This window comes from Crassostrea angulata, chromosome 3 (assembly GCF_025612915.1).
Source record: "Crassostrea angulata isolate pt1a10 chromosome 3, ASM2561291v2, whole genome shotgun sequence".
Classification (NCBI taxonomy): domain Eukaryota; kingdom Metazoa; phylum Mollusca; class Bivalvia; order Ostreida; family Ostreidae; genus Magallana; species Magallana angulata.
Window position 1 is genome coordinate 17,389,449 of NC_069113.1, and position 20,178 is coordinate 17,409,626.

The 20,178-nt window shown below is 32.0% G+C and overlaps 2 protein-coding genes across 2 annotated transcripts; both read right to left on the bottom strand.

Moving 5' to 3' along the window:
* Positions 1 to 6,421: 6,421 nt before the first annotated feature.
* LOC128179081 (uncharacterized) lies at positions 6,422 to 11,850 on the bottom strand. The gene is made up of 3 exons (XM_052846573.1): positions 10,246 to 11,850; positions 9,928 to 10,050; positions 6,422 to 8,709 (listed from the first exon to the last, which is right to left on the bottom strand). The coding sequence occupies exons 1-3, from the start codon at positions 11,465 to 11,467 to the stop codon at positions 8,459 to 8,461; spliced, it is 1,596 nt and encodes a 531-aa protein (XP_052702533.1). The 5' UTR covers positions 11,468 to 11,850; the 3' UTR covers positions 6,422 to 8,458.
* On the bottom strand, positions 11,692 to 19,673 carry LOC128175773 (uncharacterized). Its single transcript, XM_052841610.1, has 7 exons — positions 19,536 to 19,673; positions 17,321 to 17,405; positions 15,500 to 15,587; positions 14,077 to 14,155; positions 13,699 to 13,831; positions 11,882 to 12,279; positions 11,692 to 11,709 (listed from the first exon to the last, which is right to left on the bottom strand). Exons 1-7 carry the CDS (start codon positions 19,671 to 19,673, stop codon positions 11,692 to 11,694), a joined length of 939 nt encoding a protein of 312 aa, XP_052697570.1.
* Between the last annotated feature and the right edge of the window lie 505 nt (positions 19,674 to 20,178).

The following is a 20,178-nucleotide window of genomic DNA, read 5'->3' on the forward strand; positions in this document are numbered from 1 at the left end:
GGTCAAGGTTACTGGTAGAAAAAGTGCAAAATTCGTGCCCGGTTCATATCTTTCTTATGGAGAAACATTTGAAGTTCTTACTTTACACAAAGATTGGTTATTACATGAAGGTGCATCAGTGGTCAAGGTAAATGACCTTGACCAAAGTTCATTTGGAGAAATTCAAGGTAATTGTTTAAAAAAATGCTTAAAACCTGTCATTGTCACAATTTGAGCTTTTCGGTTTGTCGTACTTTTTCGAATGGTCAATGAAGTATTCATAATTCTTCGTTTTGCAAAGTTACACGTATGTGCCAAGCCACCTTCAAAATGATGATTAGTTTACATTGCATTATAAAACCTAGCAAACAGACCCGATGAAAACATATACATTTTAAAAATTGTTAAATAAACAAGTAGAATTTTGTAACAAGCCTGTAATGATGTAGTTGTTAATCTATATTATCAAATATTTGCTCAGCAGAAACGATACCTTAGTTTGAATTTGCGTGTATATGTGGAAGGGATTATGTGTTTGTTCCGAATTTTAAGTAACTAAACCACTAAATATCTGAGCTAGTTTATCTGTACACAGGCATACTGTGACATTTAAATTAAAACAAAAGGATTTCTGGATTATTCTAAGCCATCATTGTAATGTTATTGTATCATCGTGAGTTTGTACGTAGTTAAAGTTTATTGTTATACTTTCATGTTAAATACTGAAATCTGATTGGTTAAGACGCAGTTAATAATATTTTCTATTATCCTCAACGTTAGGAACGCACTTAGCAACGGGTAATATCAAAAAATGTTACATGCGCGAAAATTATGCGCGTACGGTTCGCTGTAGAATTCACGTTATTCCTATATAAAAGCAATAAAATGTTCTTAAAGTTAAGACATTCAGTATAACAAAATAAATAGTGCATGTTTGGGAGGGTAACAGTTGAAATTGACACCCCGCGGAAAACCATTGTCAACCTCCGCTTCGCGTCGGTTGACAATGGTTTTCTCGGGGTGTCAATTTTAACTGTTACCCTCCCAAACAGGCACTATTTATATATTGATACCTGATATTAAGGAAACCATTAATTCAAATAACAATTTTACACAACGCAGATATACCTGAAACCCTTCTCTTTGCACGGATAAGGAAAATATTCTCGTATTTTTTTCTTTTTAGGAGAATTTGTTTCACAATTGATTGGAAGAATCTATAAATTAAAACAGAAAAATGAACTGAATCCATTTACACAACCTACATGTACTAACTTCCCGTGTGTTTTAAAAATCATATTACGAGTGTAGCCGGTATCAAATAATGGGAAAAGGCGCGCTATTATATACCTATTAGTTCCGTGTTATGTTATGGAAATTTTTCTAACAAGCGCGTTTATACACATTTTTTGCAGATGAAATCAAAATATTAGGCGTCACAGTAACAAACGAAACTATTTTACTGGAGATAATAATTGGCGATAATGGCCATGACTGCTTTAAGTATATAAAAATATATGTATGACAATTGTAACGAGGTGTATCCTGGGAACAGATGTACACTTCTTGGTAGCAAATCTTTAAGCCTAACCTTACTAAAACTAAACTGTCCATATAAATATTCTGAAATGAGCACTACTGGTAAGCCAAAAACCGCAATCAGCTAACAGTTGAGGGGCGCCTGACTTCTGAAGTAACAGCCATGATGGTTTGTCGGGAAGTGTTTGCTACTGAAATAAAATCGAAAAGCAGGAACACAAAACGACCAATAAAATAAAATATAGATATAACATTTACTCGTTAATATATAAGCACAAATCCTAAATTGCTTAATAACTTTGTATGTATTTTTATCAAAGTGGGGGGGGGGGTGAATTGTTTCTTAAAAACTGGGATACCGTCAATTAGATAAATTAAACAAAAGCAGTATGCCTGTTTTTTTATGTGGATAACAAACTCAACAGTATAAAAGAAAGACGAACATTGGCAACTGATAATTACTGGAGGAAACACTAAAGTGGTTGATGCTAACTATATATCAAGCTAGGTGTTAGGAATAACTAAATGTATACTTGAATGTCCATGAAAACAAGCAAAGTACTATGCTCAAGGAAAGCTAAATTTGCGTCCAAAAAGGAAAAATGGAGCCAAGTCATAGCTTTTATTTAACCATTAATTATTGACAAGAGGAAGGAAATAAAACATTGACGGAGTCTAAATCAGACATCCCAATCACCAAGGGGGGGGGGGGGGGGGGGGGCAGGCATTCAAACTAAATGTCTTGTAATTGGGCATCCCCAAAATGAGATTTCAAAAAAGGGAGCAAAGCATGAAACAGGTACTGTTGAAAGTTTTAAGTCGGTTGGGGGCCTCCATATAGGATGAATTTCCTATCAATATGAACAATAAAATTTATGATAGCTTATATTTAGTACTTTCTATCCAATATTTGTTATCTAACCATGCAGCGCAATGAACCGGATCATAAACCACCATTCTGCAAGTCATGAGTCTAATCCCGCTGGGGCTCCTATATTTTACACCTTACCAAAAATGTTAAAATTTAGCATCCCCAAAAAAATAAATTCAAAAATAAGGGAGTGAAATCGGACCTTGCCGTCAATCAAATTGGGAACCAGCCATTCAATTTAAGGGGGATTTGTTGCAATCTTGTACATTTGAGCATAACAATGTATCCGTTTGTTGAACTGGCTTGTTTCTGTCCGAAACTGACCAAAACTGTTGCAAAAAGATATAAAAGCAATAAATATGAGAATCACCAAGTTGGTTTTTTTTGCAAATTATGCATACAAGAACAGGACAATGTGTTCTTAATCACTCAAAACAGCTGTCGAACTGTGCGGATTTATTTTGAAGATTTACAAATCTGAAAAAATATGAAGGGGGTTCATTAGTGTCCTCTCTTTTTTCTATATTTTAGCTTTAAAATTTGAATATTTAACTTTATCCTTATACAATGCTTTCCCTCTACAGAAAAATGTTAGAAGCAAAAAATGGCGGACCTTCCAGCTCTCTTCTCGAAGATGACTCTCAAACTTACCTCTGACGTGTAATCTAGATTTTATGGTACTAATTAAATTTAAACTGATCCAAATTTGGATTTTTTTGTCGAATTATACCATATATTTAAAAAGGCCTAATTAACTTACAAGTACTGTTTGATTTCTCTGTATGACCTGATTTTGATTTACGTCAATTGAAGTTTTTATTGCTTTCCAGCTTTGAAATTATTCAGTCCGTTAGAAGTTAGTTTTTTTGTACTGTGTTTTTGATTTTCAAAAAAAAATATTATCGGTGATTTTGATTTCTCAAATGAAAATATTTGAAAATTCAAAAAAATGTTTGGTTTTTGTATTATATATTGATATTAAAAATACGTTCATATACATATACCTCAATGCATTTATTTACATTTTTTGTTTTTAATGATTTCATTTTGGCTAAACTTTACGTGTCTATTAAAATGGACATTGTCACATTTGAAGCTTTTCGGTTTTAAATCTAGCTCTCAGTTCTCAACGATGCTTCACAGTAAGCAATACTCTTCGTTTTTCAACGTCATGTGCCAAGTTACCTTCAAAATGATTACTTTACATTACGTCATGAAACCTGGCAAACAGAACTAATGAAAACAGATACATTTTTAAAATTTAAGAATAAACAAGTAGAATTTTGTAACAAGCCTGTAAAGATGTAGTTGTTAATTGATATAATCAAATATTTGCTGATACATACACAATGCCTAAATTTGAATTTGTGTGTATATGTGGAAGGGATGATTACGTGTTTGTTCCGAATTTTTATTAACTAAACCACTAAATATCTGAGCTAGTTTATCTGTACACAGGCATACTGTGACATTTGAATTAAAGCAAAAGGATTTCTGGATTATTTAAGGTCATTATTGTTATGTAATTGTATCATCGTAACTTTGCGGTTACAGTTTATTGACACCTGATATCAAGGAAACCATAAATTCAAATAACAATTTCACACAATGCAGAAATACCTGAAACCCTTCTCTTTGCACGAATAAGGGAAATATTCTCGTATTGTTTTCTTCTTAAGAGGATTTGTAACACAAATGATTGCATTGGAAAATATTTAGATAATTAAAACAGACGCATGAACTGAAGCCATTTACACAACCTACTTACTTCCTTGTGAAGAAGAATAATCTTGGTAAGTTTTCCTGTTATATTATGAATCCGTTTATAAATTAATATCAAAAATGTTTAGTGAACAATGAAAATTAAGCGTGCAGTACCACAAACTTTACATTAAACTTTGCATAAAAACATGAACAAATGCAATTTACATTGATATTTATTTTTCATCATGAAATATTAGATGTAAAATTTATTTTCTATATAAGTAATTAGTGTACAAAACACAAAATTAATATAAAGATAAGCAAAAAATTAGGACACACACACACACACACACACACACACACACACACACACACACACACACACACACACACTGGTTTATATTACATAAAGAGGTATAGATTTCCATAAAAACACTCAGAGGTATATGCTTTATTCTTCCATTTTAGTAAAATGGCATAGCAGTTTATGTTGACTTCACACTTAAGATACCATTCATCATCCATTTTTTACAGGTTTCTTTATAGGTGCCTCGCAATACCAATATAATTTTTGTTCACTATCCGAGGTATTCCTTTTAAGGTTATATCCAAATATGGTATATACCTCAGTATGGTAATAATCTTATTAGCGAATTGTAAATTGTTACTGTGTTTTCCATGTTGATACAATGGTTTAGACATTCGAGGAAAACAATATTCACTGAGCCGAATGGCGAGTTGAATATTTTACTAAAGAGGGCTAAATTATCACATTAATGAAAAACACAATAACTGTTTTATTAATAATTAAAAAACTCATAATTCAATCTACCCTTATATCATATTTTTGTTTACATTTGTTGCAGTCTCATTTGGATATAATCAGGAGTAAGGGGATCAAAATTTATATAACCTAGTGGATTAATTTGGATTTCTGAAAATATATTTTGGATGTAGCGCCCCCCCCCCCCTCACAAAAACCGCAAAAAAATTCCCGGGAGGGGGGGGGGGTCAAATGAATGAGGGAGGAACTGGACAACTCGCCCAAGCAAAGACAAATATAGCTCTCATAATTTTTATATGAGCATTTTAAGGAGAAAAAAGATTCATGTGTAACAGGAGAGTAGAAAATAAAGCGCAACAGCCCGGGATTCCAAACTTTGGATAATGCAATAACTTTGTTAAGCTGAATATGCTAAACGAGCAAACGTATTTGCAGAATATGTGTTGATTACCCGCAAATTAGCAATTTAACACACAGTTCATGAATGCGCCCAGATTCCTGCCGAATCTACATCTTAAGCGCCCACATTCTTAATGTTTCAATATACGTAAAACGAGTACTATTTACTGATAACTCATGAATTATGCAAATAGCTATTTTTTCAATACTTGTTGATGACTTTTGTATATATGCTAAAAATAAAACATAGATTCTTTCAAATCAGTAAAAATGCCGTCTTATTTTCCAATACCCACTTATTAACACGCTGCAGTCAATAAAAATAGGGAGAAATTTCCGTGACACGTACATTATATCTTGAGTATATTTTAGCATTGAATAATTATTTTTTGAAAGATGTGGCCACATAACTGCAACGGCGTGTGCATCATACAAATTGAAAAACGCGTGCAAGCGCGTTATGATGATTATTTTTTTTGTACACACCGTTGCAATTATAAGACTATGTCTTTCAAAAAATAATGATTCAATGCTTATTTTTATGTTTTTAAACATTCATTCTCTTTCCGAAAAAATGAGTTATTTTTTAAAATTTCTGCCTTAATCAACTAGTAATGTGCAATTTATGGAAGAGCCATTGGAACAGCCGAATCATGCTGACAAAAATAGTGCACAGAAATTTGATAACTTGTAAGAGAATTTTATTTTTCATTCACTAATTTGATGAATTTACTTTTGGTATACTAAGAAATTAATCAATTGAATTCATTTTACTGTTAAAAAATGTTTACATCAAGAAATATTAATCAGCGTAAGCATAATATCAGGTCGTGATCTGGCTTGAAGTCGCGAGGAGAGTCAGTCATGTTCTTCGAGAAATACTAAAGGAAGACTGTATTCATACGCACCAAATTTGGTGATTTTGACTTCTGTGCTATGCGTAAATATCACTCAAATAAATCAATGCAATTTGATAGGGGGAAAGAAGGTAAATGTAAATATTAATCAAATAAATATAATTTCGGACAACGTATTTTGTTAACTGCTACCAAATGAAGATGCCCTTCCCTAATATAATGGCAAAAAGAAAAGGACCAGACCAGCATCAACAAAACTAAGTACATGTAAAAATGAAGGACAGCAAGTGTAATTAAAGAAAACTTTGTTTTCATTTATTATTAATTTATTACGTGAATATGTCAACTCAAAAAACAAAGTACAGCAGTTTTTCTTATCACTCTTAAGAACCAAAATGCAACTAAATATACTAGTATATACTTTCTCTACTGAGAAAAAGAAAAAAACAATGACCAGTTCAAAAAGAGATTCTAGAAAATAATGTTCGAGAGATTTAAATTCATTTAAAAAACATAGGTAATCACAAATTACAAAGCTCACCGAGACGAAACATCACCTTCATGAGACCACCTTTATCATGTTATATGAAAATCATACTTTATGATCTTGGATATTCATGGAAACTGTTTTGACACAATATCGTATATCATCTGTTAAAAATATTGTATGATATGATCATATGTTCATTTCATACGGTATTATAAGATACAATGTTTATCAATACAATAATATAAAATACAAGATTTTGTATCATCAATCATAAGACCTGTTCCAAAAACCTAACCTTATCCAGCATCTGAAACCTATAGCTCAGATTCAGATTCAAGCCTGTCAGGTGCATAAGTAGCATAAGATGCACCATCCATGCAAGTTTGGTGGTTAGGACAAGTAATAACTAAGATATCATCATGAGAGGGCACCTGTTTTAAAAACCTAAACCAGCTCTTCAAACCTTAACCTCCTCCAGCATCTGAAACCTATGGCTCAGGTTAGGCATTCAAACCTGTCAGGTGCATCAGTATCATAAGACACAAGTTTGGTGAAGTCGGAACCAGCAGTAACTTAGATATTGCTATCAAAGAGCACCTGAAACAAAAACTTTAACCTGCTCTAAAAACCTTAACCACTTCCAGCATCTGAAATTTGGGACCCAGATTCAGCACCCAAGTCTTTCAAGTCCATAAGTAGGTCCAGATGCATAATCCATGCAAGTTTGGTGAAGATAGGACAAGTAATATCTTAGATACAGGACCTGCAACAAAAACTTTAACCAGGTCCGGACGCCGGTATAGCATAAGCTCCCCCCAACTTTCCAACTTTGTCTCGGTGAGCTAAAAAAAAAGAAAGATCTATGCCCAATTTACTGGTACACATGCAACTGTAAGCATAAACAAATAAGATGGTCCCTTTATCAAGCAAACATATGCATCAGACCAGTCTACAGATTATCTAACTAAAAAACAAGTCACACATTGTGAAACGTCATTCTGACACCTAAAATTAAACTGACTGTATTTTGAAGTACAGATAACTGTTGAATACACAAAAATTACAAACCTCTGTTTTACAAAATTAAACAACAAAGAACCATGTATTTTCAATTTTCCATCTCATAAAATACACTTTCTTAACACAATATTATGCTCAAATTGCTTTTTAGAACTACTGTAGAGTTTTACCTCCTTAACGGTACAGTTAATTTATCCCCAAGACTTTTTGTTTGGTGCAATCTAAATCAAAAACTAGCAATCTAGCTATTAAATTGTTTAAAGAGAATCCTGGTAAATGAAAACAGAAAGTAAATTTAAGTACTATTATTGTAAATTCAGTGAACTTTTAATTTGACCCCTTTATATTTATTCAAAATTCTGCGGTGAATGAAATGCACTATTTTGCAAAATATGCTACAGAAATGCAATATTTTGCTATTATGTAAAAGAATTTGCAGACAAAAATGTACCGGTAATTTTAAAATTTCAAAAAAATCAATACAAATATGAGTCATTAATAATTATAATTATTTAGGACAATTGGTACAGTATTTACTGACTAAAATGTTGTCATTCTTTCAAAAAGTTTTTAATACATGTAAAAGACAGGAAAATAAGAGTCATTACAGATGATACAAAAAAAATAATGCCCCGGTTGAATTATTTTCCTTTTCAAATAGTTTAAATAATGAATTTATATTCAATTTGTTATCTTTTTGATATCTGAAAGTTTGTTCTCATCATTTGTTCCCAATTCAAGTAATTCCATTTTACATTTAAAAAAAACCCCAAAACAAATGAGTACTATCCACACAACAGGGAAATCTCAATCAGTTAATTCTGCATCTGAATGCAAGATTTTCTACTCCTTGCTTGCATTTTCTTAATTTTTTTTTTCTCCAGTGTAATGAAATTGTGCACAGTATTTTTAATTTTTTTCCAGCTTAATCTTCTCAACTCTTTATATTCATCCATTGCTTTCTCATATTCTCTTTTCCGTAGCTCTTTGTGTTCTAAAATATTCATTTTGAAAATCTTTCTTATAATGTTAACTTCTTCCTCCTTTAGTCGGCACAAATCTTTTCCTACAAAAAAATGCAACAAAATTACTGGTACATAAATTCATATTTAGCTTTTCCTATATGCGCTAATAGGAATTCCTATCTACAAACATAACTATATGTTGATATCAAATATAAATGAACCTCCCCATGCATTTTTAGATTACTATATTATCACAAATGATTTTCAATAAGCATCGTAAAAGATTTTTAATATACACACATACTTTATTTTGCACTAATAAGCATGGTTTCCTATTTGTTCCATGTGTTTCCTATAAGACAGCATGTACCTCACTTTGCACAGTTAGAGTTCCCAAGATTAATGAATACCTCACTATGCACAGTCACATATATAAACACAGATGAACCTCACTGTGCACTGTCAGTGTTTCTTAATATACTCTCATGTACCTCACTATGCATAGAAAGTGTTTCCTACATATAAACACATAATTGACTACATCTACCTCATTATGTACTGTGTACTATACACACATTGCATACCTCACTATGCAGTCAGTGCTCCCTATATAAATACATATACCTCATTGTGCACTACTTGTGTTCCCTATATATAACACTCACCTCTCTTCCCACTGTTAGATATTCCCATTTAAAAATTACATTACTGTGCACTTGAACTGTAGTGTGTTTTTATACACTTAAATAAACATGTACTTCCCTTTGCACAGTTTGAAATTGCTATATTTAACAACACTTGTACCTCACCATGCATTTTTCTTTTTATATATCAATTTGTAAATTTTATCTTCATTTCTTCAATATATATTCTTAGCAAAATCTGTTCAGTAGATTTTATAGATATTAATTACAGAACTGCATAAGTATCCTTCCAATACAAGTATCCTTCCAATACAAGAAATACTCCCCATAAATCTAATGTTTCTATGATTTTTACATAACATTTTGTAGATATTAAATTATTTAATTCAAATATGTTTAAAAATATTTTTAACAGGTTTTATTCAATTTTTAAACCTGTTAAAAATATTTTATAGCTGAAAGTTCTGACCATACTCTTCTCAAGTGTTATTTACAGATGTGAAAAATCTCTTTTGCGAGATATCAAAAAACTACATGGTGTGACTATTTTATTATATAAGGAAACTAAGTCAGAGTGTCTTAAATCTCAACAGAAAAAGAAGTCAGCATATAGAGGTATAGAAAGTACAAACATTCATGGTACTTAAATATTATCAAATACTAATATATGTTTACCTCTTGGGTGTTTAGCTTTTTGTTCCATTTCATTTTGTCTGACTGCTTCATATTCATCTGGATTTTCATCATCATTTTCAACCTCATCATCTTCAACTTCCTCATCCTCACCCAAGTTTATTTCTACAATGCACAGCAATACATTGCCATATAATTTGCACATATTTTTTCATGTTTATACCATCCATGTAAAATAATTACCTTCTTTGACATGTGCCTTCACAACTAAATTTACAAACATTTCTTATTGTACTCCTTATTATAGTCTCTGTTTCAAATTACTTTTTTCCCCTTTACACATAGTAAAAAAAAAAATACCTTCACAGGCAATTTCATCCAGAGACTTCCCACTATACTTTGAAATGTCACCATTGTCAAATGCTGTTAAAATTGTTCCCATTCTTGCTATCTGCAGTGTGTCATTTGGAAGTCGGTAAAAGGAATTGTGAATCCTTATGTCATGCCCAAGAAAGCCTGCCATGATTTCCAGATCATTTTTTTCCAAATTGAGGATTTGGGAAACTGTCGCTACATGCTTTCTTAGTTTAGTACTTGTTATATTTGTAGCTTTTGTAACGCCGCATTCTACTGCAAATTTTCTAAGGCAATCCGAACTTCGAATAGGATTCAGAGAATCAAAGCTTGATCTTGCAAAGACATACGGATTTTGGGGATTCACGCCAGCCAGTTTTCTTGTTTCAATAAGCAAATTAATGCTTTTTTCAAGTGCTGGAGTTAGCAGGATAGGAACAGTGCGGCCTCGTTTCCCCCGTATTTCAACACGGGAGAAAGTTTTACATAAAAGTTTTTCCACTGGTTTTAGAGAATCTTCAATTTCTTTAAGCGAGTCATTTTTAGATCTCTTTTCACAAAAAGCTTGAACAGTTATTCTTTCTGCTTCACCTCCTCTCCTTCTATTAAACATTACAATTCTTGCTAATGTCGTTTGATTCAATTCATCCCAGATGGATTTTTTTACAGATTTCTGTAACAAAACAACTAGTTTTTCGTTTTTTTCCTTTAACATGCTTTGAATTTTTTTGATGTCTTCTGTTAAAGGAAGTCCTTGACCTTTGTTCATTTTGTTTGCCGTTAAAGTTTGTAAAGCACTGCTTGAAATGGAATCACTCCATTCATTTTCACAAAGAGTATAAAATGCATCTGCATTTTTTCTCATATCTTCACTTCCTTCAATCAGAGCCATAGATGCTTTTATTTTGGCACATTTCTTCAAAGAATGACCCAACTTAAGAGCCAATGATGGGTTTGCATATGAATTTGTATTATCATTGAATCCACACAATGTTCTTGTGCATTTCACTACAGCTGGGAATTTCTGAGGTAGAATAGCATCTTCAAGTGAATGAATGTCTTCATCAAGTTCTCTCAGTGAAATGATAAGCCTTCCTAATTCTCTCATTTTTTGGCTAACATGTGTGTATAAGTGAGTCAAGTGTCCATGCTTTTGATATAATTTTTCTCCAAATTTCACAATTATTGTATCATTTCTAGCTGAAATGCTAATTTCGTCTGCAGACATTCTTTTCAAAACATTTTCTCGCAGCCCATTACTAACCTCTGTTTTCGTTGGAAGAAGAAGTGAGGCTTGGGATGAAATCTTTCTATATTTCGGTTTTCTTTCATCAGGGGCAAAAGGACAATTTTTAATGTGCCTCCACAGACAAGATTTCAGAAAAAAACCCAAGCAATACTGACAAGGCAAGAACTTCTCAGCAGATGCATCGTTCCAGTTTCTCGTATACGTTATAAGAGTTCCATGTCCTGATTTTAAAACACTGCAATTGTGCTGATAATCTCCAGAGTTTCTTAGTTTCAAAAGAGCATGTTTTCGGTCCTTTGATTTCAATGGATACGACTCGATATGTTGTACTTCTTTTTCTTTTGCATGCACTCCTAAATAATGTTTTGTAATGTAATAAAAACAATAGTGTACTTTGTCCCAGACACGGATCCCCATTTTGTTACTTGAGTGCTGAACATCTACTTCTTCATCAATGCTGCTTGAAATAATTTCAGTTTTTGAGTCCTTAACTTTTCGCTTTTGTTGTTTAGTTGCTGAATTTGAGTCAGATGTTGAACTAACTTTTTCATCCTGGTTTATGATTTGAAAAGATGCTGTATAAGGGATAATATCAGATTCTGAATCTGAAACACATTCATATTCTTCCTCCTGTCTTTTCTCACTACACTCTTCAGATGTCATACTGCCTGCATCACTGTCCATCTCATAATCAGGATCTTCAGGGTCTGACCACTCCATTGATTCCTCTGAATTTTCTGAACCCTCTGAATCTTCTGAACCCTCTGAATCTTCTGAATAATTCTCAAGTCCTAAAAATGATGAAGAGGATGTAGTAAGCAATTGGTGGCTATTAATTATTAAATATCAAATACAAAACAAACATAAACTTGCGAAATATATCATATACAGTCAAACCTCGTTATCTCGAACTAGATGGAACTGGTTAAAAACTTCAAGATATCCTAGTATTCGAGATATCAAGTATGAAATACTAAAAGTTTAAGTGTTTGGGACCTAAAAATCACTTCGCATATCCATTGTATTCGAGATATCGGTGTTCGAGATACCGAAGTTCAACTGTTTATATGCATAACAAACATGTTATCATATTTTGATCACATATTGAAAGCTTTAGAACCTTAAATATCAATTATATCATACTGCGTAAGTCTCACTATGTACACAAGGTCATGGCACATTTCATAAGCTTGTTAAAGCTGAACACACTTGGTATCTGCCATATTAAATTGCAATTTCTTTATTTGGGGGCCCCTATATATAGTAAGTCACTTAGTCCCTTTTCAGTGTTACCAGTCTGTCTACACAAGAGCATATGCTATACAACTCTTGGTAGCGAAAAAATGACTTTACATTAAATGCAGGAAAGTAAGCTACCAACTGAAAGAAACTTACAGGTCTATGCAGTAAACCTGAAACTTATGATTGCAAATTTCAAGGGTACAAGAATTTCCCAGTGCAAATATCCTAGATAGTACGTGTATAATAAAAAATATCGTACATGCCTATTTAAGAGTTCAGTTTTACATTAACATGACCTCTTTTAAGAATTTTGGTTCAAAGGTCAAAATTGTGTAAGATAGTGTAATTGAAGATGACACAATGAAAATCAAGGTAATCTGTGACATTGAGTGGCCAGACCCCTTCTCATTTCCTTGATTCTTACATAGAATTAGTCTTAATACTCATCAGACTGTTCAAGTGATTCATGCTCCTATTCTCTGTAGTTGCCAAGTCATATGCTGTTTACTGTTCAGATTTCATATATGATTATTTAAATTTAACTATAGAATATAAATCAATAAAGTGAGCATGAATCTGGGGATATCTAAATACATGATAGTTGGACAATATCATTTGTGTCTTGGTGACTTAAAATTGAGATATATTTACAAACAGTTTTACATTTGGACATCATTATGCACTGAAAGACATTTATATTTACCATATTTATACACATGTACTTCACTATGCACAGTCAGTGCTTAATTCCTATACAAACAAGGTATCTCACTATACACTGACAGCGTTTCCTAAATAAACACTCATTTAGAACCTCAGTTTCATTATACTGCCAGTTTATAATTACCCATTAAATACTAACTACTTTTAGAAAAGCCATATTGTACAAAATTCATTTTTAATACTTTTTTCATGATTTCATAGTGATTATCATATATTGAAAAGAATGAAAATAGCAATGCACTCACTTTTTTCATAATTAAACAGAAATTTTCTGCCACCAATCATCAGCATATCTCCATCATTCAATTCTTGGCCAATTTCAATTGGTTTTCCATTGAGAACAACAGGAAAGCTTTTACTATAATTTGTTAAGTAAGCCTGAAAAATTGCAAAAGTTGATACTTTAAAAAAAAGAATAATTAGATCAGATAAAGAATTTGAGACACATTCAGGGTGAGGAATTTGTAGATCACATTATTTCTTTAAGAAGTGAACTTATAGAAAAAATCAACTTAAGGCAAAACTTACTGCTCAAAATATTATGAAAAAAAACATGCATGTCAAATCAGATAACTTAGAAATATGCATGCAATGATAAACTGACATGTATTAGTATATATTACCTTTGATCTTCCAACTGCAACAACTGCATGAATCTTGTCAACATTTTTGAGGGACACTTCAATATCGCATTCTCTTCCACTGCAAACCAATAAAGATTATTAAAACTACAATTAAGTTAAACTTTAATTATTATCTTGAACATGGTATCTCATTTACCATGGATTATCCAAATGAAGTTTAAAGTCCCAATCACTTTTTAGATTTTTTTTTCAATATATAACACTTCATTGGTCCAGTGAGGTTTGAGATAACAAGATTGGACTGTATTGAAAAAAATTTAAAATAAAGAGACACTACAGACCAATTTACCATATTTTTGTCAATTAGTTTTGAATGTACAGATTGATAAGCATATAGAAAATTTTAATGTAATGAAGGTTAGAACCATCAAATGTGAATGATAAGCCCATAATTACGTGTTAGGTGTCCGGAATTATGTTTGTTTACGTTATGAGTAGCCAATCATATCAAGGTGAACGACAAGGTTTTTAAATAGATGACAAGCCTGTGCTTAAGGTCAGACGACACGTTCCTCGAGAATCTTTTTTTATCTCCTCGTAATAAAGAGTTCCAATAAAAAAATTAATTTTATAATTACTTTAAAAATGATTAAAATTTACTTGGATGTGGTTATGTGTCTAGATGGTCGAGTGGTTAGAACCGTGACCGCTCACTGCCAGAGGCGTATAAGTTCTAGAGGTCGGGAGTTCGAAGCCCCGCCCGGTGGAGATATAGTTCTATTATAGTAAATTATGCTGTGGTGTAGATGTATTTATTTTTATATCAGCAATTCAAGTGTATTTTCAAGATTAGAAGATTATATAGGATATTGCATACTCTAGTATTTTGCAGAAATGCCTGGTAAGGTACCCTAATTTTTTGCAAGAAGGCTTGTCAAAGTAGTAGTAGACCATTAACATATTCCTGTAAACTGTTATCTAAAATTGAGGAACGTGTCGTCTGACCTTAATGGGTACAAGTCATCCTGAAATATTTACATAGGATGTGTTGACGTATGTTGCAATATTTACATGCCAGACTGTCTTTATTATTGAATTAAACAATGAAATGGGAATCTTTAACTTTGAAATTATGGTAATTCCACAAAGTTTATAATTTCAATATTGCAACAAAATTAGCAAACATTTTGAGGAAATTATTTTAAAATCACTTTTGGCAACCTGATCTGTAGTGCCACTTTAAACTGCTTTAAGTCAGTATTTCTATGCACTAAAATGTAAAGTACATATTACTCAAATCACTGACAGCATACAAATAAATTTAAGTATAGCATTATAGTACCTAATCCAACACATTTTCTTTCCATTTATTGTTGGCTTGGAAAAAATTCTACTGTAACCAATGTTAGCCATTTTAAAAATGTTTTAAATTGCTGAACAGTCAAATCAACATATTTTATACCTTCCAATGACACATTCTTCTTCATCCTCCAAAGAAAAAGTTGCTCCTAAATTGTTATCCTTCTTAATCACAGTAATTTTTCCAATATCTATCAACCAAAAATAGAAAAATCAAAATAGATCTCCATGTATATTCACAAATATTGTAGTATTCAGTGATCACTGTAAAAAATAAATCAAAGGCCGGAACGGACACAAAAAAAAAATCATTATATTTCCTTATAAAATAGGTAGTGATGCGTTTAAAAATCAATAACTCATAATGATTACAAAAATCAAAAACAATTCAAAGTTAACAAAATTAATAAATGATTTTCTTTCTGCTTTAAATAGTCTGAACAATTTTAAAATGTTCATAATTTGAATACATTAACAGTGTATCCCTAATTAAAATAATAAAACATACTTTTATTAATTTCAATTCCCGATTGAAACAAGATTACCTATGGTATGGTTGTTTACAAATAAATCCACAACACCTGCTATCTAAAATACTTCATAATCGTGTTTATTTATTGCAACAAGATCACAATATACGTTTATCGCTTACATTTATTTTGGAGACCATGCCCGATAACAAATAAATTTACATATCAAATTTTATTTTTATCGGGCACTGTCTCCAATTCAAATGTAAACGATAAACGAAAATAATATTTAGTGAACGTTTACACCTCATTGTATTCATCCGCCATTTATTGATTAAGCAAATTTATGCTTAATATGCAATGAGTTGTCAATAACCAGAAAGGCAAATTTGGGTTTTTGTACACAATGTAGTTGAATAAATGAAATAAACATCCTGTAATACGTTTAATACTTTGAGGAACTTTTTTCTTATGCGTATTTAAAAGGCGATGCGGAGCATGAATTTTTGGACCATTGCCAATCCAGACGACTGCTAGAAGGCTGCCGAGCATTAGCTCGACACCTTAAAAACTGGACTTGCCATGGATTGACAATTGAATAAAAAAAAAAAGATTGAATAATAAAGCTAAGAGAAAGATTATTAGTTTTATTATCAGTTTTTATTATGTGCACACACGCATGTACATCACAATGCATTGCTAACTTTTACTACATACACACACATGTACCTCAGTGTGCAATATCAGCTTTTGATGTGCAAACTTGATTGAGCCAAAGTAAGTGTACATCAGTGTACACCGGTGTAAAAAGTTGTAATTATATAATCAAGTGGATTTTGTGGTGTAGTTTAGATTAAATATGGCTGACACAAATGCAGTTTTCAGGAAGGATTTGCTTTTTTGTTCAATATTCCTCTGTATATTTTTTGGTTATCAAACACATGCATTTAATAAAACCATGTAAATAAATAATAAATCTGACCAAATGCTGACGGCAAGTTTGTAGCTATAAAATTATGAGGTATGCTTGATTCTTTTTTATGTCTTTACTTTATAGAAATCTCATTCTTGTCGTTCTGATACAGATTTTGTTTCAAAAATGAGAAAAAATTAAAAAGAACAAGAAATTACTTGTCAAGAACTAACTTTAAAAACATAATTTTATCAAACATCATTGCTCTGATACAGAAATCAACTTTAAATAATAAAATGCATTTTCATATTCATTATATTACATAAATTCATCTGTCAAATTTCCAATCACATTATCTTTCTGCCATATTGGAAACAGTGTTACATCTTTCAATACATGCCCTAAATTTGGTGTAAGGAAAGTGTACACTGGGTGTACACCGAAAGTCTACACCCATGCACTTGATTAAGAAAGAAGTACACAGTGTAAGCGGTGTAAGTAATTAAGTTTCCCCCATATTACACCAATTAAAAATACTTACTTCTATATACACTTCTTTCTACCTTCCAATTGTATTTTGCTATGTTGGAACAATTTCTACTGTGTTCTGAATAACTGGAGAGATTCTAATAAGAAAAGAAAAGAAATTTAATGACAACAAGATGTAATTATAATCAGAGCGATTATAAAGTCTCCCGAACAAAGCAAGGCAGAGCTATTATAAAGTCTCCAAACAAAGCATGGCAATCAGAAGAATAAGGTCTAGATATTTAGGCACTTCCTGTGTCAGGTGAGACGGAACCACCTTGCATGGTGTTGATCAATAAATCATTTGATGCCCTTATACACAAGGAACAAGAATACATATGGTTTGTGGGCATGGATCTAAACGGTTTTAGAGATATTAGGGCACTTCCTGTTTCATTGAGTAGGACGGAACCACCCCAGCAGGTCATGACCTATATACCATTTGATGCTCCATTGCAAAGGAAACAAGAATACATAAAGTGGAGGGGAAGGGATGTCAACAGTATTAAGTATTTTGCCATTCCTGGGGGGTGAGGATAACCCTAGGAACCAGACCTAATGTACCCCACATATGGTCTAAACCACTCAATATAAGCATCTGAAGACTCCATGTCAATATCTTCATTGGTTTTCAAGCTATAGTCATTTACAATATAGTGTATAAATTTTCCCATAGGATTCAATGTTAGACCCAACCCCCTTTGACCCCCCAAAGATTGGTTGACAAACCCAGAAGAAGAAGAAGAAAAAGAAGAAGAACACTACAAAAACATTAAGTGTCCAAACTTTGTTTGGGAGACATAATAAAAGTTTCCATTCTATCATTATAAAAGCATATTTGACACACAAACACACATCACAAAGATTTAAAACAAACAAATGGATGTTGTCTATTGTGCTGACCTTTGATCCGTCGCCTGACACAACTTCCTCAACACTGTCAACAATTTCTGGGGACACTTCTTCTACCCTACTAAACCAAAAATTAAATATACAATGTTTTATGCTTCACAGTTACAAGTATTAAAGTAATCCTTTTTTCAAAGTTTTTTTTTTTTGCCGAAAATTAATTAGAACTGTCTTCTTAGGATATTAATAAATCAAAATTTTGTTTGTAATTTTAAAAGAGTTGACCCAATTTTTGGCAATCAAACATTGTTTAAAACAAAGAATTTACCATTGAGTAGCATTATTTTCTTCAGATACACAGTCAGCATCTATCAACTTTAAAGCATCTTCAACATTAATTTCTGCAGGTGATGTATCCAGACCTATTAATCAAAGTAGAAAGAAATGCAGTAAAATACTATATTCTTAATCTGCTTTTATTTATTTATCAGTCTCCATAAGATTGCATGCACATACATTTACCTGACTATGCATTCTCAAGATTTACCCAAGTACAAACAAATGTGTACCTCTCAATTGGATATCAGATTAAACTATGTACAAATAGCTACATGTACTTCATTATGACTATGATCAGATTACACCATGTACTATGCATACACACATGTACCTCACTATGTATCATCAGTTTTACTATGTATACACACATGTACCTCACTTTGTATTATCAGTTTTACTATGCATTCACACATGTACCTCACTATGTATTATCATTTTGTACTATGTAAACACATATATACATGTAACTCACTATGTATCATCAGTTTGCTATGTTTAAACATATGTACCTCACTATGTATTATCATCTTGTACTATGTGCACACATATATACATGTACCTCACTATGTATTACCATCTTGTACTACGTACAAACATATAAACATGTACCTCACTATGTATTATCATCTTGTACTATGTACACACATATATACATGTACCTCACTATGTATTATCATCTTGTACTATGTACACACATATATACATGTACCTCACAATCCATTATCTATACAAGTGTATCTCACTATGCATTCTTAGCTTTTAAAATGTACACACACATGTATTCACTTTGCATTATCAGTTTTTAATATGTACACTAAGTAAAAATACTTACTTCCATGTTCACCTCTCTCTGCCTTCTCCTTGTCTTTTGCTGTGTTTGAACAATTTCTACTGTGCTCTGAATAACCGGAGAGATTCTAACAAGAAAATCAATTTAATGCGATTAAAGTTTCCATTCTATTATCTGTAAAGCATTTGACATACAAACACACAATACAAAGATTTAAAACAAACAAATGGATGTTGTCTATTGTGCTGACCTTTGATCCGTCGTCTGACACAACTTCCTCAACACTGTCAACAATTTCTGGGGACACTTCTTCTACCCTACTAAACCAAAAATTAAATATACAATGTTTTATGCTACAATTATGATCCAATTTTTGGCAATCAAACATTGTTTAAAACAAAGAATTTACCATTGATAGCATTATTTTCTTCAGATACACAGTCAGCATCTATCAACTTTAAAGCATCTTCAACATTAATTTCTGCAGGTGATGTATCCAGACCTATTAATCAAAGTAGAAAGAAATGCAGTAAAATACTATATTCTTAATCTGCTTTTATTTATTTATCAGTCTCCATAAGATTGCATGCACATACATTTACCTGACTATGCATTCTCAAGATTTACCCAAGTACAAACAAATGTGTACCTCTCAATTGGATATCAGATTAAACTATGTACAAATAGCTACATGTACTTCATTATGACTATGATCAGATTATACCATGTACCTATAAATACTTCCTACTATGTCTAATAGGACTGTACAGTGTACAAGTGCACATGTTCCTCGATCACTATGGATTATGAGTTTTAATATGTATACATATGTACCTCACTATGTATAATCAATTTTTACTATCATCTATGTATACACACATGTACCTCACTAT